Below are 27,483 nucleotides of genomic sequence, written 5' to 3'. Positions count from 1 at the left end.
TTTTTCTAGTCTGGTACGAGCTTTTTAATATTTCCTCCACCAATAATGGTCCCCAATAACAGCATTGTGACCCCACAGACAGCGCAGAAGACGGACCTAACACAAAAGGTTATTGATTTTTTGTTTGTCTTATATGTAGAATTTGTCAATACTTGTGTTCTTGGTTATGCTTCCAGGACTGTCTCTCTGGCGCACAGCTATCCTCTCCCTCTTCCTTCGGGGGCCACAGCTATCCTGTCTCTACTCTTGGGGGCCACAGCTATCCTGTCTCTTCTCTTGGGGGGGCACAGCTATCCTCTGCCTCTCCTCTCGGGAGCCACAGCTATCCTCTGCCTCTTCCCTCGGGAGCCACAGCTATCCTGTCTCTTCTCTTGGGGGGGCACAGCTATCCTCTGTCTCTTCTCTCGGGGGCCACAGCTATCCTCTGCCTCTTCGCTCGGGGGCCACTGCTATCCTGTCTCTTCTCTCGGGGGGGGGGGGGGGGGGGGGGGGGGCACAGCTATCCTCCGCCTCTTCTCTCTGGGGCACAGCTACCCTCTGTCTCTTTTCTTGGGGGGCATAGCTATTCTCTGCTTCTTCTTTTGGAGGTACACCTATCATGTCTCTTCGCTAGGGAACACAGCTATCCTGTCTCTTCTCTCGGGGGGTGGGGGGTTGAGGGCACAGCTATCCTCTGCCTCTTCTCTCTGGGGCACAGCTACCCTCTGCCTCTTTTCTCGGAGGGCACAGCTATCCTGTCTCTTCTCTCAGGGGGCATAGCTATCCTCTGCTTTTTCTCTTGCAGGCACACCCATCATGTCTCTTCGCTAGGGGGCACAGCTATCCTCTGCCTCTTCTCTCGGGGGCTCAGCTATCCTCTGTCTTTTTTCTCGGGGCGACAGCTATCCTCTGCCTCTTCTCTTGGGGGCAAAGCTATCCGCTGCCTTGTCTCTCGTGGGGCACAGCTATCCTCTATTTCTTCTTTTGGGGGGCACAGCTATCCTCTGCCTCTTCTCTCGGGGGGGGGGGGGGGGAGGAGGGGGGGTACAGCTATCCTCTGCATCTTCTCTTGGGGGTACAGCAATCCTCTGCCTCTTCTCTCGGGGAGCACAGCAATCCTCTGCCCCTTGTCTCGGGGTGGGGGTGGGGGGGGAAACACACAGCTATCCTCAGCCTCTTCTCTTAGGGGCCACAGCTATCCTCTGCCTCTTCTCTCGGGGGGGGGGGGGGGAGGATTGGGGGTACAGCTATCCTCTGCATCTTCTCTTGGTGGTACAGCAATCCTCTGCCTCTTCTCTCAGGGGCACAGCTACCCTCTGTCTTTCTCGGAGGGCACAGCTATCCTCTCTCTCTTTTCTTGGAGGGCACAGCTATCCTCTCTCTCTTCTCTCGGGGGCACAGCTATCCTCTCTTCTCTCGGGGGGCACAGCTATCCTCTCTCTCTTCTCTCGGGGGGCACAGCTATCCTCTCTCTCTTCTCTCGGGGGGCACAGCTATCCTCTCTCTCTTCTCTCGGGGGGCACAGCTATCCTCTCTCTCTTCTCTCGGGGGGCACAGCTATCCTCTCTCTCTTCTCTCGGGGGGCACAGCTATCCTGTCTCTTCTCTCGGGGGGCACAGCTATCCTCTGTCTCTTCTCTCGGGGGGCACAGCTATCCTCTGTCTTCTCTCGGGGGGCACAGCTATCCTGTCTCTTCTCTCGGGGGGCACAGCTATCCTCTGTCTCTTCTCTCGGGGGGCACAGCTATCCTGTCTCTTCTCTCGGGGGGGGCACAGCTATCCTCTGCTTCTTCTTTTGGAGGCACACCTATCATGTCTCTTCGCAAGGGGGCACAGCTATCCTGTCTCTTCTTTCGGGGGCACAAGTATCCTCTGTCTCTTTCAGGGGCACCTATGCTGGGTGCTGCACATTCATACAATTTTGGTTTCCTATCTGTATATTTCTCGCAGCGTGGATCTCATCGATGGATCGTTGTCCTGGTAATATTAGGTCGGGTGTAGCGATAACTGTTGACAAAGACGAGAGTTGACGGTGCGCAGCTGCTCCTCGTTACGCCGTATCTCCGCCAGAGCACGTGACAGCCGCGTTGCATCTTCCAGCTGTTTTTCGGACCATCGTTTTGCCTGTTCTCTTTCCCATTCTTCTCGTTGCATTTTGATCTCGTCTTCTTTGAATGTTATCTGAACTTTGGTCTTGAAGAGCGCAGACTTCTCCTCCAGGCGCGTTAATGCTCTCAGAGGCAGGGGCATGGTCCTTTTTGCAGGGTTGAACCTGGGAATAAGAGGAATGACCGTGCCGCCCTTCTTTTGGTCTTGGATTGAGTTCATAAGGACAACGTTGGTCTGGAACTCGCCCCATCTGGACACAAAATTGTCAGTGAGTAGAAGAACGACGTAGGCAGAGTTCTCCACGGCGTCTTCAAGGCATCGGAGAGGACTTTGTCCTGCGGTCTCAAAACCTTCACAAAACGTTGTGCCGTTCACGATCTGCAGATGGTGCAGAACTGCGCAGACCCTCTGAGCTTCCTCCTCATCCTCCGGGACGTGGAGTATCACAAAGCTGAAAAACTTCACGGAAGACGGCAGCAAATATGGAGGGAAAGAGGATAAATCAGACACCGAGGGGGGTAAATCAGACACCGAGGGGGGTAAATCAGACACCGAGAAGCCAGCTGGAGGTCCTGGAGACACTGTGCCACCATGGCTGCCCCGGGTATGGCCTAATGCAGCAGGGCGGAGGAAGTCTCTGATGTCTTCTGCTCGTGCTTTGCGTTCATGTTCCAGCTCCTCTGTTGCGCTCTTCGTCTCACTGAACGTCTTTGATGCCGCTGCTGTCGGATTGGCAGCACATGAAAGCTCACACGCATCTGAAGGGCTGGAGCCGCAGGGTGAAGGGTCTCTTTTGAGGCCACAGTTCGCCTCGCATTGGCTCTTGTGTGCCCCCGTTACGAGTTCTGCACTGTGTGAATCACTGATCTGCAATGAATAAGATGCACAAGATGGAGGACTCGGATCTGGTGACTCCGGCAGCACAATCCCATTGATCGGCAGATCAGAACGTAATGTGTGCGGCTCATCTATGTCAGAGCTGGGATACGGCTCCAGCATGGTGATCCGCAGAACGAGGGGTCACCACGGTGTTAATTAGGATTTGAGGAGTCCCCAAAATGCACAATGGACGTCAACATCAGAGGAAATCTTCACAACGTACCGAGCCTCGACTGTAAGCAAAAAGAAGAGAAAGGGCTTATTAGCCACAGACCTGTAATATTGGAGCCATATCCACAGCGACTCCCAGCAGACCACCCATGTGCCCCCTATAAACAGATGGTGAAACCTGCACTGATCATTCTGCGGCACGCGCACAACACGACGAGCCGCGATCTGACAATCTGCAGCACTTTCGGATTTCTGTGTGGAAACTTTCCTCAGCATGTGGAGCTTGTAATGTACGATAATTCACAACGGAAGATAAAAACTGGAGAAAATGTGTGAACAAAGCCTTAGAGGAAATCCACACCGGACAGAACTGCTCGAAGGCTCGCGATGTGGATATGCGCGGGTGGATTCTGCGGTGGGCACAGACGACATTTTACAAATCTTATCCTCACGCTGAGGAATTCTGCACAGAAATCGTGAAAAATAAATTCACAATCCAACGTTGATGTGACACAGAGTCTCAGGTTGATATAGTGACCAGGAGACACAGCCCGGCCCGTAACTGGGACGAACGCCGCACAACTATAAACACGGAGAGCGTTAGGGAGGGCCACATCGTAGCTGGTTACCAAAATGGAAGTGCGTTCGCTAATACACTGCTCAAAACCATAAAGGAAACACACAACACAATGAAACTCCACGTCCATCACACTTCTGTGCAATCACCAGGTCCAGTTATGAAGAAATCGATTGGGAATCAATTTCTCCTGCTGCAAATGGAGCAGACAACTGATCGGCAATTAGCAAGACACCCCCTATAAAAGGAGCGGTTCTGCAGGGGAGATCACAGACCATTTCTCTGCTCTCATACTTTTTGGCTGTTTTGGTCACTTTTGCATTTTGTCATTGCTCTCACCCCTAGAGGTACTGTACAGTATCATGAAGCGGTGACTACAACCCACAGAAGTTTCTCAGGCAGTTCAGCCCTCCATGTGCTCGCCAGAGGTAGCCTGACTGCCATTAGGTACCGAGATGACATCCTCAGACCCTTTGTGAGACCATATGCTGGTGCGGTTGGCCCTGGGCTCCTCCTAATGCAGGACAATGCCAGACCTCATGTGGCTGGAGTGTGTCAGCAGTTCCTGCAAGATGAAGGCATTGAAGCTATGGACTGGCCGCCCGTTCCCCAGACCTGAATCCGATGGAGCACATCTGGGACATCATGTCTCGCACCATCCACCAATGTCAATCATTCCACAGGCAAAGCTCCATGGGATACTAATTCTGATTTGCATAGATCATTTTTCTGTTTTATTGTTCCCAGCGCATTCCACTATGTAATGAATAAAGATTTGTAACTGGAATATTTCATCCAGTGATATGTGGGATTGTAGTGTTCCCTTTGTTTTGGGCAGTGTATATCCATTACTGAAATTCTGTGCCATTTTCTAACAAGTTCACAGACCCTCCTCCTTTCAGAAACCTAAATATCTGGTGGCCGGTGCTGTGCAGACACGACCCAAAGAAAAGGACCGGAGGAGCGGCGCCGTGCAAAAGCTACCGAAAGATGCGGAACGGAAGAGCGGCGCCGTGCAGACACAACCGAAAGAGGAATGGAACAGCGGCGCCATGCAGACACGACAGAAAGAGGAATGGAATAGCGGCACCGTGCAGACACAACCGAAAGAAGAGGAACGGAACAGCAAGCCGTGCAGACACGACCGAAAGAAGAGGAACGGAACAGCAAGCCGTGCAAAAACTACCGAAAGATGCGGAACGGAAGAGCGGCACCATGCAGACACGACAGAAAGAAGAGGAATGGAACAGCGGCGCCACGCAGACACAACCGAAATTAGAGGAACAGAACAGCGGCACCACGCAGACACGACAGAACGAAGAGGAACAGAAGAGCGGCGCCGTGCAGATAAGGCCGAAAGAAGTGGAATGGACCAGCGGCGCCATGCAGACACGACAGAAAAATGAGGAACCGAAGAGCGGCACCATGCAGACATGACAAAGATGGGGAACGGAAGAGTGGCGCCGTGCAGACATGACAGAAAGATGAGGAACGAAAGAGCGGCGCCGTGCAGACACGACAGAAAGATGAGGAACAGAAGAGCAGCACAGTGCAGATACGACAGAAAGAAGAGGAACGGAAGAGCGGCACAGTGCAGATAGGAACGGAAGAATAGGAACGGAAGAAGAGGAACGGAAGAGCGGCGCCGTGCAGACATGACAGAAAGATGAGGAACGGAAGAGCGGCGCCGTGCAGACACAACAAAAAGAAGAGGAACGGTTTAGCGGCTTCAGTAAATAAGGAGCAGAAGTTCTTATGTAATTGGAAACATCTCATGCTGACTTCTAGCAGTGATGACTGGCGGCAGATCACGCAGTCACGGCTCCTGTAGTCTGACCTGGTAATATGGCGACTGACGAGGAAGTGAAAGAACCTGCAGCACATCACTGTCCCCTCCGCCATCCGTGTGCTGCCCCCTCCGCGCTCCTCATACTGCACACTCCTCGCTCCGCATGGACATACTTGCCATTTGGTAGCCCTGCTCCTCTGGGGGGGTATGCGTCTCTTCTTCCTAAGTGTTGGCAGCTTCTCCTGGCAGCTCAGCGTCTGCCTTGTCAGGACTACAACCCCTCCCTTCCGAGATGAAAGGTCACATTCCACATCAGATCTAGGGCTGGTCTGTCATGTCAGGGAAGTAGTAGGACAAGTCCCAGCACAACCAGGCTTGTGAAGGGAAGGGGTGGCTGGTGTCAGGGGAATTGAGAATTCGCAGCAGGAGAGATGCAAATAAGCTGCGACCCCTGTAGTGCCCCTATGAGCCCTGGCACACGTGGCCCCTCGTCTGCACACAGCAGGGCAGAGTGACTGACAGATGCCTTCAGTGTCGGGGTTCTGATTCTTGTCTGCATCCTGCTGGGGCAGAGTCTAATGGACCCCCAGAAAAAGTACAAGATGGAAGAACTGGACACCAAACCTGCCCCCTCCCTCTGTTCCCCGGACTGACTAGCGGCGCTGCTTCCGTCTCTGGGACTCATGAGCTGTCAGTGAATGGGGACATTTATACACTGCACAAAAAATAAAGGGAACACTTAAACAACAAAATCTAACTCCAAGTAAATCAAACGTCTGTGAAATCAAACTGTCCACTTAGGAACAACACTGATTGACAATGTCACATGCTGTTGTGCAAATGGAATAGACAACAGATGGAAATTATTGGCAATTATCAAGACCCCCTCAATAAAGGATCGGTTCTGCAGGTGGGGACCACAGACCACATCTCAGTACCAATGCTTTATGGCTGATGTTTTGGTCACTTTTGAATGTTGGTTGTGCTTTCACACTCGTGGTAGCATGAGACGGACTCTAACCCACACAAGTGGCTCAGGTAGTGCAGCTCATCCAGGATGGCACATCAATGCGAGCTGTGGCAAGAAGGTTTGCTGTGTCTGTCAGCGTAGTGTCCAGAGGCTGGAGGCGCTACCAGGAGACAGGCCAGTACACCAGAAGACGTGGAGGAAGCCGTAGGAGGGCAACAACCCAGCTGCAGGACTGTTACCTCAGCCTATGTGCAAGGAGGAGCACTGCCAGAGTCCAGCAAAATGACCTCCAGCAGGCCACAAATGTGCATGTGTCTGCACAAACGGTTAGAAACCGACTCCATGAGGATGGTCTGAGGGCCCGACGTCCACAGATGGGGGTTGTGCTCACAGCCCAACACCATGCAGGATGCTTGGCATTTGCCACAGAACACCAGGATTGGCAAATTTGCCACTGGCACCCTGTGCTCTTCACAGATGAGAGCAGGTTCACACTGAGCACATGTGACAGAGTCTGGAGACGCCGTGGAGAGCGATCTGCTGCCTGCAACATCCTTCAGCATGACCGGTTTGGCAGTGGGTCAGTAATGGTGTGGGGTGGCATTTCTTTAGAGGGCCGCTTAGCCCTCCATGTGCTCGCCAGAGATAGCCTGACCGCCATTAGGTACAGAGATGAGATCCTCAGACCCCTTGTGAGACCACATGTGGTGCGGTGGCCCTGGGCTCCTCCTAATGCAGGACAATGCCAGACCTCATGTGGCTGGAGTGTCAGCAGTTCCTGCAAGATGAAGGCATTGAAGCTATGGACTGGCCGCCCGTTCCCCAGACCTGAATCCGATTGACCACATCTGGGACATCATGTCTCGCACCATCCACCAATGTCACATTGCACCACAGACTGTCCAGGAGTTGGCGGATGCTTTAGTCCAGGTCTGGGAGGAGATCCCTCCGGAGACCATCCGCCGCCTCATCAGGAGCATGCCCAAGCATTGTAGGGAGGTCATACAGGTACGTGGAGGCCACACACACTACTGAGCATCATTCCCTTGTCTTGAGACATTTCCACTGAAGTTGTATCAGCCTGTAACTTCATTTTCCACTTTGATTTTGAGCATCATTCCAAATCCAGACCTCCGTGAGATATTAGTTGTGATTTACATTGATCATTTTTAGGTTTTATTATTCTCAACACATTCCACTATGTAATGAATAAAGATTTACAACTGGAATATTTCATCCAGCGATATCTAGGATGTGGGATTGTAGTGTTCCCTTTATTTTTTTGAGCAGTGTATGTTGGGGCTGAGCATATGCTCCGATCTGGTCAGTAAAGGGTTTGCTAGAATGTAGCACAATGGAGGAGCTGAACATACGGCCTTTGTTACAATGTATCAGTGCAGATAACATGTATTGACCAGATACTAGTGAAGCGACCGCTCCTCTGGGAGACAGGAGTGCAGCATCCAGCTCTGGATTGGGATTATTTTGGGGGTCGATGTGCCCCGGACTGACAGCTGCGGTCCAGACTGAACAGAGAATCTGGAATCTGCTTATTTCACCATTAATCTCTTTAATCCGTGGCTACAGAAGATTACATTGCAACCAACCCCAGCGCACGGCCCCCGCCGCGGATTACACAGCCGGGAAAATATTTTTTTATTATTCCGACCCCCGAAAAGCCATGATGGACGCTGTCCTCCTGTGTGAATAGCGAGGGCTCCTTCCTTCTGGGCAGCCCCGGGGGTGTCCGACGCACAGGAACGCGGAGCATTCACCCGTTACCGTCCTCGGGGTCTGAAGAATTTATTAATGAAGCACGAAAGATTCAAACAAATAAATATCAAATAGGAACAGTACAAAATGGCGCTGCAGCGAATCCGAGGCGGAGGAATGGCCTAGCCGCCTGGCTGTGGTGTCAGTCTAACAGCAACCAAGGGGTTAAAACGCTTAGCCGTCTCCAAAAGTGAGAGGCTGGACTGACACAAAGCAACGGATACTCCAGCAGTGCTGTGCTGCAGAACGGAGGGTGAGGGTCTGCGGCCTGAGAGCGAGGTGCATGGTAGTGATATTAAGGCATATGCACAGGAGAGGGTCCTGCCTGGTGCCAGCACAGTGGGGGTCTCACAGACACACTGTGGCCAGCAATATATAGAGATATAGTCAGGGCCCGAGGGGCAAAAATCACCAGAAAGCACAAGGAGACACAGGGAACGTGTGACCCCCAACCCGTCTGTGAGAGGAAAGCCGTGGGTCACAGCGTGGAGCATATCACTATGGGAGGAGGAGGATATCACTATGGGAGGAGGAGGACATCACTATGGGAGGAGGAGCGCTCTGAGCGAAGGATATCACTCTATGGAAGGAGGAGGATATCACTATGGAAGGAGGAGGATATCACTATGGGAGGAGGAGGATATCACTATGGGAGGAGGAGCGCTCTGAGCGTGGAGGATATCACTATGGGAGGAGGAGCGCTCTGAGCGTGGAGGATATCGCTATGGGAGGAGGAGGATATCACTATGGGAGGAGGAGCGCTCTGAGCGAAGGATATCACTCTATGGAAGGAGGAGGATATCACTATGGGAGGAGGAGCGCTCTGAGCGTGGAGGATATCGCTATGGGAGGAGGAGGATATCACTATGGGAGGAGGAGCGCTCTGAGCGAAGGATATCACTCTATGGGAGGAGGAGGATATCACTCTATGGGAGGAGGAGCGCTCTGAGCGTGGAGGATATCACTATGGGAGGAGGAGCGCTCTGAGCGTGGAGGATATCACTATGGGAGGAGGAGCGCTCTGAGCGTGGAGGATATCACTATGGGAGGAGGAGGATATCACTCTATGGGAGGAGGAGCGCTCTGAGCGTGGAGGATATCACTATGGGAGGAGGAGCGCTCTGAGCGTGGAGGATATCACTATGGGAGGAGGAGCGCTCTGAGCGTGGAGGATATCACTATGGGAGGAGGAGCGCTCTGAGCGTGGAGGATATCACTATGGGAGGAGGAGCGCTCTGAGCGTGGAGGATATCACTATGGGAGGAGGAGCGCTCTGAACGTGGAGGATATCACTATGGGAGGAGGAGCGCTCTGAACGTGGAGGATATCACTATGGGAGGAGGAGGATATCACTATGGGAGGAGGAGGATATCACTCTATGGGAGGAGGAGCGCTCTGAGCGTGGAGGATATCACTATGGGAGGAGCGCTCTGAGCGTGGAGGATATCACTATGGGAGGAGGAGCGCTCTGAGCGTGGAGGATATCACTATGGGAGGAGGAGCGCTCTGAGCGTGGAGGATATCACTATGGGAGGAGGAGCGCTCTGAGCGTGGAGGATATCGCTATGGGAGGAGGAGGATATCACTATGGGAGGAGGAGGATATCACTATGGGAGGAGGAGCGCTCTGAGCGTGGAGGATATCACTATGGGAGGAGGAGCGCTCTGAGCGTGGAGGATATCACTATGGGAGGAGCGCTCTGAGCGTGGAGGATATCACTATGGGAGGAGGAGCGCTCTGAGCGTGGAGGATATCACTATGGGAGGAGGAGCGCTCTGAGCGTGGAGGATATCACTATGGGAGGAGCGCTCTGAGCGTGGAGGATATCACTATGGGAGGAGGAGCGCTCTGAGCGTGGAGGATATCACTATGGGAGGAGGAGCGCTCTGAGCGTGGAGGATATCACTATGGGAGGAGGAGCGCTCTGAACGTGGAGGATATCACTATGGGAGGAGGAGGATATCACTATGGGAGGAGGAGGATATCACTCTATGGGAGGAGGAGCGCTCTGAGCGTGGAGGATATCACTATGGGAGGAGGAGCGCTCTGAGCGTGGAGGATATCACTATGGGAGGAGGAGCGCTCTCAGCGTGGAGGATATCACTATGGGAGGAGGAGCGCTCTGAGCGTGGAGGATATCGCTATGGGAGGAGGAGGATATCACTATGGGAGGAGGAGGATATCACTATGGGAGGAGGAGGATATCACTATGGGAGGAGGAGCGCTCTGAGCGTGGAGGATATCACTATGGGAGGAGGAGCGCTCTGAGCGTGGAGGATATCACTATGGGAGGAGCGCTCTGAGCGTGGAGGATATCACTATGGGAGGAGGAGCGCTCTGAGCGTGGAGGATATCACTATGGGAGGAGGAGCGCTCTGAGCGTGGAGGATATCACTATGGGAGGAGGAGCGCTCTGAGCGTGGAGGATATCACTATGGGAGGAGGAGCGCTCTGAGCGTGGAGGATATCACTATGGGAGGAGGAGCGCTCTGAACGTGGAGGATATCACTATGGGAGGAGGAGGATATCACTCTATGGGAGGAGGAGCGCTCTGAGCGTGGAGGATATCACTATGGGAGGAGGAGCGCTCTGAGCGTGGAGGATATCACTATGGGAGGAGGAGCGCTCTGAGCGTGGAGGATATCACTATGGGAGGAGGAGCGCTCTGAGCGTGGAGGATATCACTATGGGAGGAGGAGCGCTCTGAGCGTGGAGGATATCACTATGGGAGGAGGAGCGCTCTGAGCGTGGAGGATATCACTATGGGAGGAGGAGCGCTCTGAGCGTGGAGGATATCACTATGGGAGGAGGAGCGCTCTGAGCGTGGAGGATATCACTATGGGAGGAGGAGCGCTCTGAGCGTGGAGGATATCACTATGGGAGGAGGAGCGCTCTGAGCGTGGAGGATATCACTATGGGAGGAGGAGCGCTCTGAGCGTGAAGGATATCACTATGGGAGGAGGAGCGCTCTGAGCGTGGAGGATATCACTATGGGAGGAGGACCGCTCTGAGCGTGGAGGATATCACTATGGGAGGAGGAGCGCTCTGAGCATGGAGGATATCACTATGGGAGGAGGAGCGCTCTGAGCGTGGAGGATATCACTATGGGAGGAGGAGCGCTCTGAGCGTGGAGGATATCACTATGGGAGGAGGAGCGCTCTGAGCATGGAGGATATCACTATGGGAGGAGGAGCGCTCTGAGCGTGAAGGATATCACTATGGGAGGAGGAGTGTTATGAATAGGTAATTCAGAACCACAATGGACCTTGAAGTTCAGAGCACACAAAGTGACCTGACAATAACCAAAAAACATATGACGAGCTCTGAGACGTGGGAACTCTGCTGACCGCAATCCCTAATCCTATCACACCACACTAGAGGCAGCCGTGGATTGCGCTTAACGCTCCCTATGCAACTCGGCACAGCCTGAGAAACTAGCTAGCCCTGAAGATAGAAAAATAAGCCTACCTTGCCTCAGAGAAATTCCCCAAAGGAAAAGGCAGCCCCCCACATATAATGACTGTGAGTAAGATGAAAATACAAACACAGAGATGAAATAGATTTAGCAAAGTGAGGCCCGACTTACTGAATAGACCGAGGATAGGAAAGATAGCTTTGCGGTCAACACAAAAACCTACAAACAACCACGCAGAGAGGCAAAAAGACCCTCCGCACCGACTAACGGTACGGAGGTGCTCCCTCTGCGTCTCAGAGCTTCCAGCAAGCAAGAAAAACCAATATAGCAAGCTGGACAGAAAATATAGCAAACAAAAGTAACACAAGCAGAACTTAGCTTATGCAGGGCAGACAGGCCACAAGAACGATCCAGGAGGAAGCAAGACCAATACTGGAACATTGACTGGAGGCCAGGATCAAAGCACTAGGTGGAGTTAAATAGAGCAGCACCTAACGACTTAACCTCATCACCTGAGGAAGGAAACTCAGAAGCCGCAGTACCACTCACATCCACCAACGGAAGCCCATAGACAGAATCAGCCGAAGTACCACTTGTGACCACAGGAGGGAGCTCGACCACAGAATTCACAACAGAGGAGCGCTCTGGGAGTGGAGGATATCACTATGGGAGGAGGAGCGCTCTGGGAGTGGAGGATATCACTATGGGAGGAGGAGCGCTCTGGGAGTGGAGGATATCACTATGGGAGGAGGAGCGCTCTGAACGTGGAGGATATCACTATGGGAGGAGGAGCGCTCTGAGCGTGAAGGATATCACTACGGGAGGAGGAGCGCTCTGAGCGTGGAGGATATCACTACGGGAGCAGGAGCGCTCTGTGAGTGGAGGATATCACTATGGGAGGAGGAGCGCTCAGAGTGGAGGATATCACTATGGGAGGAGGAGCGCTCTGGGAGTGGAGGATATCACTATGGGAGGAGGAGCGCTCTGAGCGTGGAGGATATCACTATGGGAGGAGGAGCGCTCTGAGCGTGGAGGATATCACTATGGGAGGAGGAGCGCTCAGAGTGGAGGATATCACTATGGGAGGAGGAGCGCTCTGAGCGTGGAGGATATCACTATGGGAGGAGGAGGATATCACTATGGGAGGAGGAGCGCTCTGAGCGTGGAGGATATCACTATGGGAGGAGGAGCGCTCTGAGCGTGGAGGATATCACTATGGGAGGAGGAGCGCTCTGAGCGTGGAGGATATCACTATGGGAGGAGGAGCGCTCTGAGCGTGGAGGATATCACTATGGGAGGAGGAGGATATCACTATGGGAGGAGGAGGATATCACTATGGGAGGAGGAGGATATCACTATGGGAGGAGGAGCGCTCTGAACGTGGAGGATATCACTATGGGAGGAGGAGGATATCACTATGGGAGGAGGAGCGCTCTGAGCGTGGAGGATATCACTATGGGAGGAGGAGCGCTCTGAGCGTGGAGGATATCACTATGGGAGGAGGAGCGCTCTGAGCGTGGAGGATATCACTATGGGAGGAGGAGCGCTCTGAGCGTGGAGGATATCACTATGGGAGGAGGAGCGCTCTGAGCGTGGAGGATATCACTATGGGAGGAGGAGCGCTCTGAGCGTGGAGGATATCACTATGGGAGGAGGAGCGCTCTGAGCGTGGAGGATATCACTATGGGAGGAGGAGCGCTCTGAGCGTGGAGGATATCACTATGGGAGGAGCGCTCTGAACGTGGAGGATATCACTATGGGAGGAGGAGCGCTCAGAGCGGAGGATATCACTATGGGAGGAGGAGCGCTCAGAGTGGAGGATATCACACTGTGTGCGGTAGTTCCCTCTACGGGCGTAGCGCTCTGCAGTGACTCTCAGATACAGCATGTACAGTATGTGGGTTGTGCAGGATTATTTGTCACGTTAGTCCTACAGTTGCTGTAGGTCTGCAGATTATGATGCGGAGCTGCAGAGCACGGAGCCAACCACCGGTCCCCAAATTCCTGGCCTAGGGTGGTAAGAGGATGACATCTTCCCCTCCAGGGCACGATGCTAAAAGACAGGACAGTGAGTCACGAAGACACTGACCCCCAACAGACGAGTCAGGACCCTTCCTCAGGCGCTGATAGAGTTGGCCACGTCAGTAAACACAAGACGAGTCGGTCTCTGCAGAGGACACAGACTGGTGAGAAGAACCTGAAATACATAGAGGACCCCGAGGTCAGGAGAAATCACCCAACACTGAGCATGTGCGGCACAGATGAGGGGCCGTTAGTCACTGCAATATACAGCAAGGAACGAGCAGCCGATAACCAACCCGAAAATATCTGCACTATTCTACCCCATAGCCGTACTGATCCCGAGTTACATCCTGTATTATACTCCAGAGCTGCACTCACTATTCTGCTGGTGCAGTCACTGTGTACATACATTACATTACTGATCCTGAGTTACATCCTGTATTATACCCCAGAGCTGCACTCACTATTCTGCTGGTGCAGTCACTGTGTACATACATTACATTACTGATCCTGAGTTACATCCTGTATTATACCCCAGAGCTGCACTCACTATTCTTACACCAAAAAGAGACAGTGAAGTGACGGACACCATTAGATAAAATACAAAATATCTTTATTATAAGTATTAACAGGAAAGTTCCATACATTAAAAATAAAATAATCTCATATTACAATAACCACAATAATATTACTAACTATATATATGCAGCAGGGATGACAAAATACTCCAGAGCTGCACTCACTATTCTGCTGGTGCAGTCACTGTGTACATACATTACATTACTGATCCTGAGTTACATCCTGTATTATACTCCAGAGCTGCACTCACTATTCTGCTGGTGTAGTTAAGTAAATAAGGCAGCACACTGCAGCGCTAAAACCTGCAAACTTGAAATACGAAATTTGAACTGCATTACTGCACTAGAAATATGAAAAATGAGAGCTTTTAGCGCATAAAAATGGCCAATTTTATGTGTACCTGGTAGCCCCTTTACGGCATCTCTCTTATACCAGGTCCTACGCTTGCCTTACCTCGCTGAGAATAAACGTCTCCATCTGAATGGGTACATGTGAAACCTCTCCCTAGACTAAAATTCTCTCTCTCTGTGGAGGGGTATTGGACCTGCTGTAATTAAAACACCTGAGGCTAGGAGGCGGAGTGCAGGATCAGAAGACTAGAGAATTCATTTCAAAAACCTGACCGGCACATCCAAACATAGACTCAGTGTGAACAGGTGCTGAACCTAGAGTCGCCAACTCGTATATAGTTAAGTAAATAAGGCAGCACACTGCAGCGCCAAAACATGCAAACTTGAAACACGAAATTTGAACTGCATTACTGCACTAGAAATATGAAAAATGAGAGCGTTTAGCGCATAAAAATGGCCAATTTTTTGTGTACCTGTTCACACTTAGTCTATGTTTGGATGTGCCGGTCAGGTTTTTGAAATGTATTCTGCTGGTGCAGTCACTGTGTACATACATTACATTACTAATCCTGAGTTACATCCTGTATTATACCCCAGAGCTGCACTCACTATTCTGCTGGTGCAGTCACTGTGTACATACATTACATTACTGATCCTGAGTTACCTCCTGTATTATACTCCAGAGCTGCACTCACTATTCTGCTGGTGCAGTCACGGTGTACATACATTACATTACTGATCCTGAGTTACATCCTGTATTATACTCCAGAGCTGCACTCACTATTCTGCTGGTGCAGTCACTGTGTACATACATTACATTACTGATCCTGAGTTACATCCTGTATTATTCCCCAGAGCTGCACTCACTATTCTGCTGGTGCAGTCACTGTGTACATACATTACAATGCCAGAAGTTTGGCACCAATGCACGGGTAATACGTGGCATTAATATTAAGGTACCTTCACACTCAGCGACGCTGAAGCGATACCGACAACGATGTCAATCGCTGCAGCGTTGCTGTTTGGTCGCTGGAGAGTAGTCACACAGACAGCTCTCCAGCGACCAACGATCCCGAGGTCCCCGGGTAACGAGGGTAAACATCAGGTTACTAAGCGCAGGGCCGCGCTTAGTAACCCGATGTTTACCCTGGTTACCAGCGTAAAAGTAAAAAAAACAAACACTACATACTTACCTTCAGCTGTCTGTCCCCGGCGCTCTGCTTCTCTGCTCTCCTCCTGTACTGGCTGTGAGCACAGCGGCCGGAAAGCAGAGCGGTGACGTCACCGCTCTGCTTTCCGGCTGACCGACGCTCACAGCCAGTACAGGAGGAGAGCAGAGAAGCAGAGCGCCGGGGACAGACAGCTGAAGGTAAGTATGTAGTGTTTGTTTTTTTTACTTTTACGCTGGTAACCAGGGTAAACATCGAGTTACTAAGCGCGGCCCTGCGCTTAGTAACCCGATGTTTACCCTGGTTACCAGTGAAGACATCGCTGGATCGGTGTCACACACGCCGATCCAGCGATGTCTGCAGGGAGATCCAGCGACGAAATAAAGTTCTGGACTTTCCTCAGCGACCAACGATCTCCCAGCAGGGGCCTGATCGTTGGTCGCTGTCACACAGAACGATTTCCTTAACGATATCGTTGCTACGTCACAAAAAGCAACGATATCGTTAACGATATCGTTATGTGTGAAGGTACCTTTAGAGATTACTCCCATTACTGAGCAGAATTCTATCACTCCTGAGCTGCTGTTCTGAAATTCATTAGAATTACTGTGAGGAGTTATGCAGTTTGCACACGGAGTCCAATGTGTCGCAGGCGAGCGCCGTCCTGCCCAGAAGCGTGGCCAAGTGAGGAAGGAGGAAAGGACGGATTCGGGACATCATCCTTTATTCAGCATGTTGTCACGCCATGTTACAATGATAAAAAACTGACGCGTTTCAGGCGGGATTGTAGCGCCCTTAGTCGTAGGATACAAAAGAAGGCGGCAAGGCATAAACTTATATAGAAGGAACCACCAGAAAGCAGCAAAACATAATTGCATTAGTATACACACGGGGTGTCGTACTGGCATCACAAACAGCAACAAAGTGTAATTACCACAAAGGAAAAGGAATCAAAAAAATAATCAAAAGTAGCCGGAATGTACCAATCAATATGTAGAAAATAAATCATTTCTGAACTTCAGCCCATTGGGATGTTTGGTGTTAATGTCAGAATCCAGAATGCTTCCCTCACAGCGAGGCGTTTCCGTTTATCACCTCCACGGATAGGATTAGTAGCGACGGACATGGTGGGACCATAATACCCTCAGAAAACATCTTGACAGGAGCTGATCCCACGTGGTTTGTGTATTGAAGACCGAACTACATATTTTCAGATGCATTTTTGGTGAAACGGAGCAGAGTTTGGTCTCAGCGCTCTTTTAGATTAATGGAACTTCTCATATGTAGAATCCAGTCTCACGGATTTGATATCGGACATTGATAAAGTAACTGCAGATCTTCCTCAATATAACAATACTCCAAATATCAATATATTGTCCCAAAAAAAATTATGACTAACATTTTTGAAAATAATATTATAAAAATAAAGAAATGAAAATTATCCAGAGACATTATGGACTATAAAAATGATAGAGTGTATACATGGAATAAAACTCCAATACATGATCGTCATACTAAGTCCATTGTGAAAAATTACTCTTCCAACCTCAATTGGAGCAATAACATAGGAAATCGGATTATTTCTTCGGAATATAACAGCACTGACGGATACGGACAATTCACAATCAAGCCATCCGCAGACGCACGAGAATGGCGTCTGCAGCAAGAAACGCAGGAGATGCAGGAGACAACATGGAGACGAAGTCCCACAAGGAACTAGAGGAAACAATTATTAAACAATCTTCCTCATCGTCCAGTGTGGCGATTGTGACTCCTACAATTTTGTCTCAGGCGCAGACTGATATTCTCTAGAATGGTCTTTATTTTGTTCCCAGCAAGAATTTCAACCGTTTCCGAACGATCCAAGATGTCAATAAATTTACGAGATTCCTCACAGTGAAAAGACAATTCAAGAAACAGCGTCTGCTTCACCGGCACAATCCACATCCACCACGGACTGGGCAGATTTTTCCTTTCAGGAACACGATGCCATTTTGACTATCATTATTACAGGACTCTGTAATAATCTTATACAGGACAGCGATATCAAAATCACACCACAGAACTCGTCTTATTATCCGCCACAATCCAGAGTTCACCACAGAACTCGTCTTATTATCCGCCACAATCCAGAGTTCACCACAGAACTCGTCTTATTATCCGCCACAATCCAGAGTTCACCACAGAACTCGTCTTATTATCCGCCACAATCCAGAGTTCACCACAGAACTCTTCTTATAATCTGCTACAATCCAGAGTTCACCACAGAACTCGTCTTATTATCCGCCACAATCCAGAGTTCACCACAGAACTCGTCTTATTATCCGCCACAATCCAGAGTTCACCACAGAACTCTTCTTATAATCTGCTACAATCCAGAGTTCACCACAGAACTCGTCTTATTATCCGCCACAATCCAGAGTTCACCACAGAACTCGTCTTATTATCCGCCACAATCCAGAGTTCACCACAGAACTCTTCTTATAATCTGCTACAATCCAGAGTTCACCACAGAACTCGTCTTATTATCCGCCACAATCCAGAGCTCACCACAGAACTCGTCTTATTATCCACCACAATCCAGAGTTCACCACAGAACTCGTCTTATTATCCGCCACAATCCATAGTACACCACAGAACTCGTCTTATTATCCGCCACAATCCAGAGCTCACCACAGAACTCGTCTTATTATCCGCTACAATCCAGTTCACCACAGAACTCGTCTTATTATCCGCCACAATCCAGAGTTCACCACAGAACTCGTTTTATTATCCGCCACAATCCATAGTACACCACAGAACTCGTCTTATTATCCGCCACAATCCAGAGCTCTCCACAGAACTCGTCTTATTATCCGCCACAATCCAGAGCTCACCACAGAACTCGTCTTATTATCCACCACAATCCAGAGTTCAACACAGAACTCGTCTTATTATCCGCTACAATCCAGTTCACCACAGAACTCGTCTTATTATCCGCCACAATCCAGAGTTCACCACAGAACTCGTTTTATTATCCGCCACAATCCATAGTACACCACAGAACTCGTCTTATTATCCGCCACAATCCAGAGCTCTCCACAGAACTCGTCTTATTATCCGCCACAATCCAGAGCTCACCACAGAACTCGTCTTATTATCCACCACAATCCAGAGTTCACCACAGAACTCGTCTTATTATCTGCTACAATCCAGCTCACCACAGAACTCGTCTTATTATCTGCTACAATCCTTAGTACACCACAGAACTCGTCTTATTATCCGCCACAATCCAGAGTTCACCACAGAACTCGTCTTATTATCTGCTACACTCCAGAGTTCACCACAGAACTCGTCTTATTATCCGCTACACTCCAGAGTTCACCACAGAACTCGTTTTATTATCTGCTACAATCCAGAGTTCACCACAGAACTCGTCTTATTATCTGCTACAATCCAGAGTTCACCACAGAACTCGTCTTATTATCCTCCACAATCCATAGTACACCACAGAACTCGTCTTATTATCCGCCACAATCCAGAATTCACCACAGAACTCGTCTTATTATCCGCTACAATCCAGAGTTCCATCCTTAGGCCGGGGTCTCTCACCTCAGTACCCGGCACTTGGGACCGGAGCGTTCAGCTGGATAGAAACACATGCAGCGCCAATGTATCAATGTCCGATACCAAATCCGTGAGAAAGGATTCTTCATATAAGAAGTTCCATTAATATAAAAGAGCACTGAGACCAAACTCTGCTCCATTTCACCAAAAATGTATCTGAAAATATGTAGTTCGGTCTTCAATACACAAACCACGTGGGATCAGCTCCTTTCAAGATGTTTTCTGAGGGTATTATGGTCCCACCATGTCCGTTGCTCCCGATTCTGGAGTTTTTCAAGATTTTTAAATAGATTTTTCATGTCAAGTAAATCACCATTCCTCAACTCGAGTTCATCGAACACTTCGGCCAATTTGGCCATGTGGGAATCTTGTGAAAAGGCTACTAATCCTATCCGTGGAGGTGATAAACGGAAACGCCTCGCTGTGAGGGAAGCATTCTGGATTCTGACATTAACACCAAACATCCCAATGGGGTGAAGCTCAGAAATGATTTATTTTATATAGATTGATTGGTACATTCAGTTTATTTTTTATTGATGTTTGATTCCTTTTCCTTTGTGGTAATTGCACTTTTGTGCTGTTTATGATGCCAGTGCGACACCCCGTGTGTATACTAATGCAATTATGCGTTGCTGCTTTGTGATTGGTCCTCCTTCTATATATAAGTCTATGCCTTGCCTTCTTTTATAAATACTGTACATGGATTTGGTGAAATCCTCTGCACAGGGATGCTCCAGTTCTCCTTTCACCTTAGTCCCACAGAAGCTCACAGCTTAGTAAATGCAGAGTATCTCCTGTGCAACTGTCCTGTTGTTCTCTGCCTGCACTAAACATCCACAGACAGCAGGTGGCGCTGACACATAAGAGAAGCCGAGCCCAGAGTCTGTGCAGGACACCCTGCATCCACTAGGTGGCACAAGAGGTGATGTCCACTCTATTTGCACATGACACGGAATTCACTGCTGCTCTCTGTTATCAGCCATTTTCCACAGTACTGGATATGTAATGTGCACGGTGGATGTTCTGAGAATCTATGTGCCCTATTACAGGCTGCAGCAGTGTGACTGCACCTTCTGCTGTGCACAATATGTGGGAGCACCCGGCCTAGGACACCATGAAGAGTCATTGTGCCACCAGAGGGGACTGGCACTATGTGATGCGCTTTAGTCGGGAGTTTGCCCTGGGTCTCAGATGCCCCTGTGCCCCCCATGTTCAGGTGACTCCGGGGTCTGTACAGAGAGCGCTCACCTTTCCCTGGGGCTGCAGATCTCGGTTTGGTTCCAGCAGTTCTTGCTCCAAATCTTCCTGCTCCTCGGCCGGATCAAAGTTGTACATTGGCATCAGCTGATGGCGGAGCTTCTCCAGCCTGGCACAGAAAGAGAAGACAGTAACTGCAAATGTTGGCAAGACGAGGGAGGACGGGAGAAGACGAGAAACGGTATCTGCATAATCCTGGGCAGCAGAGCACAAATACGCGGCTGATCTGCAGCCATCTGATTCTGACCTCAACAGTTTCTGCTTCAGGACGATTACTCGGGTGTAACGTTATCGCTCCTTGTGTGTTGTAGAAACGCGACAAATTACATCATGAAGTCAGGACGAGCAAAGAACAACGGACGACTAAGGAGCGATGCAAGAGGACAAAGATGGAGGAACTCAAGGGAGAGCGGCTGACAGCAGAGACAAGAACGGAGCAGGCGCGAGCGATCCATCCGAGCCCAGAACGGAGCAGGCGCGAGCGATCCATCCGAGCCCAGAACGGAGCAGGCGCGAGCGATCCATCCGAGCCCAGAACGGAGCAGGCGCGAGCGATCCATCCGAGCCCAGAACGGAGCAGGCGCGAGCGATCCATCCGAGCCCAGAACGGAGCAGGCGCGAGCGATCCAGCCGAGCCAAGAGCAGCCGCGAGCGATCCATCCGAGCCCAGAACGGAGCAGGCACAAGCGAGCGAGCCATCCGAGCCCAGAGCGGAGCAGGTGCGAGCGAGCCATCCGAGCCCAGAATGGAGCAGGCGCTAGCGATCCATCCGAGCCCAGAGCGGAGCAGGCGCGAGCGATCCATCCGAGCCCAGAACGGAGCAGGCACAAGCGAGCGAGCCATCCGAGCCCAGAGCGGAGCAGGTGCGAGCGAGCCATCCGAGCCCAGAATGGAGCAGGCGCGAGCGATCCATCCGAGCCCAAAACGGAGCAGGCGCGAGCGATCCATCCGAGCCCAGAACGGAGCAGGCGCGAGCGATCCAGCCGAGCCCAGAGCGGAGCAGGCGCGAGCGATCCATCCGAGCCCAGAACGGAGCAGGCGCGAGCGATCCATCCGAGCCCAGAACGGAGCAGCCGCGAGCGATCCATCTATTCACTGCAGACCTACAGAGGAGCACACGCCTCATTATCATATGACCCTGGAGAGCCCCTTTAAATACAGTCACAAATTTGGTCCATTCTGAAAGGAAGAAAAGTCAAAGAAGTGAATGAGTGCACAGCGCGGGAGGCTCACCTCTTCTGCTTCCTGATGTACAGAACCTGGAGGCAGCGAGGAAGAGACAAAGAAGAGAAACTGAGGATGAGACAGAGCCGCACCGAATCAGAGAGCGGAGGAGTCTGCAAATAACATGGCCGACTGATACCGCGGCTCATACTCCAGTAACATCCGGAGCTGCACCCAAAGGACTGCATCATGGGAGATCCGTCTACATATAAAAACTGCAAATACTCCAACAATGTGAATCAATGAAATCATAAGAATGCAGCTCAGGGTGTGAATGGAGCACAAGAGAGGATGTTACAATAAGCAAAAATCTAAATAGTAGGTGTGATAACTGGGCTCAAAAGTGGAGAAATAAAGTTAAAAATTCTCAAATATAATATGTAAAATTATCAAATCATACAGAGAATTATCTCTACAATACTTACCTTGTATTACACCCCAGAGCTGCACTCACTATTCTGCTGGTACAGTCACTGTGTACATACATTACATTACTGATCCTGAGTTACATCCTGTATTATACTCCAGAGCTGCACTCACTATTCTGCTGGTGCAGTCACTGTGTACATACATTACATTACTGATCCTGAGTTACATCCTGTATTATACCCCAGAGCTGCACTCACTATTCTGCTGGTGCAGTCACAGTGTACATATATTACATTACTGATCCTGAGTTACATCCTGCATTATACCCCAGAGCTGCACTCACTATTCTGCTGGTGCAGTCACTGTGTACATACATTACATTACTGATCCTGAGTTACATCCTGTATTATACTCCAGAGCTGCACTCACTACTCTGCTTGTGCAGTCTCTGTGTACATACATTACATTACTGATCCTAAGTTACATCCTGTATTATACTCCAGAGCTGCACTCACTATTCTGCTGGTGCAGTCACTGTGTACATACATTACATTACATATCCTGAGTTACATCCTGTATTATACTCCAGAGCTGCACTCACTATTCTGCTGGAACAGTTACTGTGTACATACATTACATTACTGATCCTGAGTTACATCCTGTATTATACTCCAGAGCTGCACTCACTATTCTGCTGGTGCAGTCACTGGGTACATACATTACTGATCCTGAGTTACATCCTGTATTATACTCCAGAGCTGCACTCACTACTCTGCTTGTGCAGTCTCTGTGTACATACATTACATATCCTGAGTTACATCCTGTATTATACCCCAGAGCTGCACTCACTATTCTGCTGGTGCAGTCACTGTGTACATACATTGCATTACATATCCTGAGTTACATCCTGTATTATACTCCAGAGCTGCACTCACTATTCTGCTGGTGCAGTCACTGTGTACATACATTACATTACTGATCCTGAGTTACATCCTGTATTATACCCCAGAGCTGCACTCACTATTCTGCTGGTGCAGTCACTGTGCACATACATTACATTACATATCCTGAGTTACATCCTGTATTATACTCCAGAGCTGCACTCACTATTCTGCTGGTGCAGTCACTGTGTACATACATTACATTACTGATCCTGAGTTACCTTCTGTATTATACTCCAGAGCTGCACTCACTATTCTGCTGGTGCAGTCACTGTGTACATACATTACTGATCCTGAGTTACATCCTGTATTATACCCCAGAGCTGCACTCAGAATTCTGCTGGTGCAGTCACTGTGTACATACATTACATTACTGATCCTGAGTTACCTCCTGTATTATACCCCAGAGCTGCACTCAATATTCTGCTGGTGCAGTCACTGTGTACATACATTACATTACTGATCCTGAGTTACCTCCTGCATTATACCCCAGAGCTGCACTCACTATTCTGCTGGTGCAGTCACTGTGTACACACATTACATTACTGATCCTGAGTTACATCCTGTATTATACCCCAGAGCTACACTCACTATTCTGCTGGTGCAGTCACTGTGTACATACATTACATTACTGATCCTGCGTTACCTCCTGTATTATACTCCAGAGCTGCACTCACTATTCTGCTGGTGCAGTCACTGTGTACATACATTACATTACTGATCCTGCGTTACCTCCTGTATTATACTCCAGAGCTGCGCTCCCCATTCTGCTGGTGTAGTCACTGTGTACATACATTACATTACTGATCCTGAGTTACCTCCTGCATTATACCCCAGAGCTGCACTCACTATTCTGCAGTCACTGTGTACACACATTACATTACTGATCCTGAGTTACATCCTGTATTATACCCCAGAGCTGCATTCACTATTCTGCTGGTGCAGTCACTGTGTACATACATTACATTACTGATCCTGAGTTACCTCCTGCATTATACCCCAGAGCTGCACTCACTATTCTGCTGGTGCAGTCACTGTGTACACACATTACATTACTGATCCTGAGTTACATCCTGTATTATACCCCAGAGCTGCATTCACTATTCTGCTGGTGCAGTCACTGTGTACATACATTACATTACTGATCCTGAGTTACCTTCTGTATTATACTCCAGAGCTGCACTCACTATTCTGCTGGTGCAGTCACTGTGTACATACATTACTGATCCTGAGTTACATCCTGTATTATACCCCAGAGCTGCACTCACTATTCTGCTGGTGCAGTCACTGTGTACATACATTACATTACTGATCCTGAGTTACATCCTGTATTATACCCCAGAGCTGCACTCACTATTCTGCTGGTGCAGTCACTGTGTACATACATTACTTACCATCCCTACCGCCAGTCCTATGACAGTCACGATGCCGAGGGACAGGAACCAGGTGCCCACAGTGGTTGTTCCAGTGGTGATGAGCCCCCTTGTGTTGTTATAAGGGGGAGTGGCAGTTCCCGATTCTGTAGTTACCCCCAGATACAGAGGGGGCGCCACGCTGCTATTACTGGTCATGGTAGTTTGGTCGTCACCGTGGGTCAGGAAGCATAGTCACACAGTCCACAGGAAACCTGCAGGAGAAAATACAGAGTAGGTTATTACACTTAAATAGAGTATGTCCACTGTGCTTTACCTGCGACTGATCCTGAGCTACATCGTGGCTGCAGTCACATCCAGAGCTGCATTCATTATTCTGTCGCTGCACTGTACCAACAGACACTACAAATGCATCAGATCCGCCCAATGCACCGAGCCAGCAGCTGGGAGCAGCGAGCAGAGCCGACAGGAACCAGCAAAATGTGGACTGCAGCTGTACAGGGGACTGAACAATAAGGCTTTGTTCACACGTTGCTTTTTTTGCTCCTTCTTTTCAGCAGCCAAAACCTGATCTCTTGGCAGTAAAAAGGCTGCAGGAAAAAAGCAGGTTTAGCTGGATTTTTGCTGAACCAAACGAGCATTAACAACGTGTTTACCACCAATGCAGGACCGATGTGAAAGCAGAAAAAAGGGAAAATTGATCAAATTATTTAGTGGGAAACGATTTTTATATCTGAAAAAATATATAGTGACTGTTCTGGACAAAAAGTTCAAGAGAAAATACATAACCGTGAGCGTAAAAACAGCGGTGGGGGGGGGGGGGGGGGGGCTGCACTTGTGAGGAACAGATCAAATACACTGGCAGAACAGCTCTTAGGTCGGGCAATGGTCACTAATGTAAGAGCCACTCGCAGCCGAGGACACAGGACACTAGGGCAGGGGGGTCAAACTGCATTCCTCGAGGGCCGCAAACCATGCGTGTTTTCCAGATTTCCTTAGCTTTGCACAAGGTGCTGCAATCATTATGTGTGTAGGTGATTAAATTATCACCTGTGCAGTACAAGGAAATCCTGAAAACATGACCTGTTTGCAGCCCTTGAGGAATGCAGGTTGACACCTCTGCACTAGGGGTTAAACGCCAGAAAATCACTACAATAGAATGGTGTCACACCCCCCCCAACCCTCCTCCTCCCGTCCATCCTCCCCCCCCCCCCCCGTGCCTCCCTCCTCACGCACATCCCCCTTGTGCCTCCTCCTCCCGTGCATCCCCATTGTGCCTCCTCCTCCCGTCCATCCCCCCGTGCCTCCTTCTCCCGTCCATCCCCCTTGTGCCTCCTCCTCCCGTCCATCCCCCCGTGCCTCCTCCTCCCGTCCATCCCCCTTGTGCCTCCTCCTCCCATCCATCCCCCGTGCCTCCTTCTCCCGTCCATCCCCCCGTGCCTCCTCCTTCCGTCCATCCCCCGTGCCTCCTTCTCCCGTCCATCCCCCGTGCCTCCTCCTCCCGTCCATCCCCCGTGCCTCCTCCTCCCGTCCATCCCCCTTGTGCCTCCTCCTCCCATCCATCCCCCGTGCCTCCTTCTCCCGTCCATCCCCCCGTGCCTCCTCCTTCCGTCCATCCCCCGTGCCTCCTTCTCCCGTCCATCCCCCCGTGCTCCTCCTCCCGTCCATCCCCCGTGCCTCCTCCTCTCGTCCATCCCCCGTGCCTCCTCCTCCCGCACATCCCCCTTGTGCCTCCTCCTTCCGTCCATCCCCCGTGCCTCCTTCTCCCGTCCATCCCCCCGTGCTCCTCCTCCCGTCCATCCCCGTGCCTCCTCCTCCCGTCCATCCCCCGTGCCTCCTCCTCTCGTCCATCCCCTGTGCCTCCTCCTCTCGTCCATCCCCCGTGCCTCCTCCTCCCGCACATCCCCCTGTGCCTCCCTCTTCCCACACATCCCCGTGCCTCCTCCTACTCCCGCACATCTCCCTGTGCCTCCCTCCTCCCACACATCCCCCTGTGCCTCCTCCTACTCCCGCACACCTCCCAGAGGTGACTAAAGTATAAACACACTATATAAGAAGGAGTGCAGCTCTGGAGGTGACTGGCGTATAAACACACTATATAAGAAGGAGTGCAGCTCTGGAGGTGACTGGAGTACAAACACACAATATAAGGAGCGCAGCTCTGGAGGTGACTGGAGTACAGACACACGATGGAGCGCAGCTCTGGAGGTGACTGGAGTACAGACACACGATGGAGTGCAGCTCTGGAGGTGACTGGAGTACAGACACACGATGGAGTGCAGCTCTGGAGGTGACTGGAGTACAGACACACGATGGAGCGCAGCTCTGGAGGTGACTGGAGTACAGACACACGATGGAGCGCAGCTCTGGAGGTGACTGGAGTACAGACACACGATGGAGCGCAGCTCTGGAGGTGACTGGAGTACAGACACACGATGGAGCGCAGCTCTGGAGGTGACTGGAGTACAGACACACGATGGAGCGCAGCTCTGGAGGTGACTGGAGTACAGACACACGATGGAGTGCAGCTCTGGAGGTGACTGGAGTACAGACACACGATGGAGTCCAGCTCTGGAGGTGACTGGAGTGCAGCTCTGGAGGTGAGTGCAGCCCGCACAACGATAAGTAGATGTCGCAGGAGGGGGGTCCGTGTGGCAGAGCTCTCGCGCTGTGGCCCATCCGCCTGCACTATAAGGAGTGAGCACACTGTACTCCGTGCTGGGACTTGTAGTTCCGCAGCCCTGTGTGGGGTGAGCGCTCACCTGTGGCTCCGGGGGCTGCTCGGCCGCTGTGGCGCCCCTCTCGGGCCCGGTCCGGGTCCCCTCCTTCTATCTGGAGTCTCCTCACGAGCCAATTCCTCCTGTGACAGACTGCTTAGCCCCGCCCAATGTTAGACACTACCCGCCTCCGATTGGTTAATAGTCCTGTCACT

The 27,483-nt window shown here is 50.7% G+C and overlaps 1 protein-coding gene across 7 annotated transcripts; it reads right to left on the bottom strand.

Moving 5' to 3' along the window:
* Positions 1-27,432, bottom strand: C8H3orf18 (chromosome 8 C3orf18 homolog). 7 transcript variants are annotated; one of them, XM_069736086.1, is made up of 7 exons: positions 27,314-27,432; positions 24,573-24,805; positions 21,878-21,903; positions 20,636-20,753; positions 13,751-13,858; positions 1,072-3,199; positions 1-987 (listed from the first exon to the last, which is right to left on the bottom strand). In XM_069736086.1, exons 2-5 carry the CDS (start codon positions 24,747-24,749, stop codon positions 13,778-13,780), a joined length of 402 nt encoding a protein of 133 aa, XP_069592187.1. In that variant the 5' UTR covers positions 24,750-24,805; positions 27,314-27,432; the 3' UTR covers positions 1-987; positions 1,072-3,199; positions 13,751-13,777. The 7 variants fall into 7 exon arrangements, with proteins under 7 accessions (XP_069592187.1, XP_069592183.1, XP_069592184.1 ...); XM_069736087.1 differs by lacking the exons at positions 1-987; positions 13,751-13,858 and having other exon boundaries at positions 3,031-3,199; XM_069736082.1 differs by lacking the exons at positions 13,751-13,858; positions 21,878-21,903; positions 27,314-27,432 and having other exon boundaries at positions 24,573-24,710.
* Between the last annotated feature and the right edge of the window lie 51 nt (positions 27,433-27,483).

This window comes from Ranitomeya imitator, chromosome 8, assembly GCF_032444005.1.
Source record: "Ranitomeya imitator isolate aRanImi1 chromosome 8, aRanImi1.pri, whole genome shotgun sequence".
NCBI classification, from domain to species: domain Eukaryota; kingdom Metazoa; phylum Chordata; class Amphibia; order Anura; family Dendrobatidae; genus Ranitomeya; species Ranitomeya imitator.
Note: the sequence above shows the minus strand (reverse complement) of the source record. Positions and strands in the feature narration are given on the sequence as shown.

Excerpts from the sequence above, each read along its gene's own strand:
- C8H3orf18 (XM_069736082.1), bottom strand. The coding sequence starts at position 3,086 with ATGCTGGAGCCGTATCCCAGCTCTGACATAGATGAGCCGCACACATTA.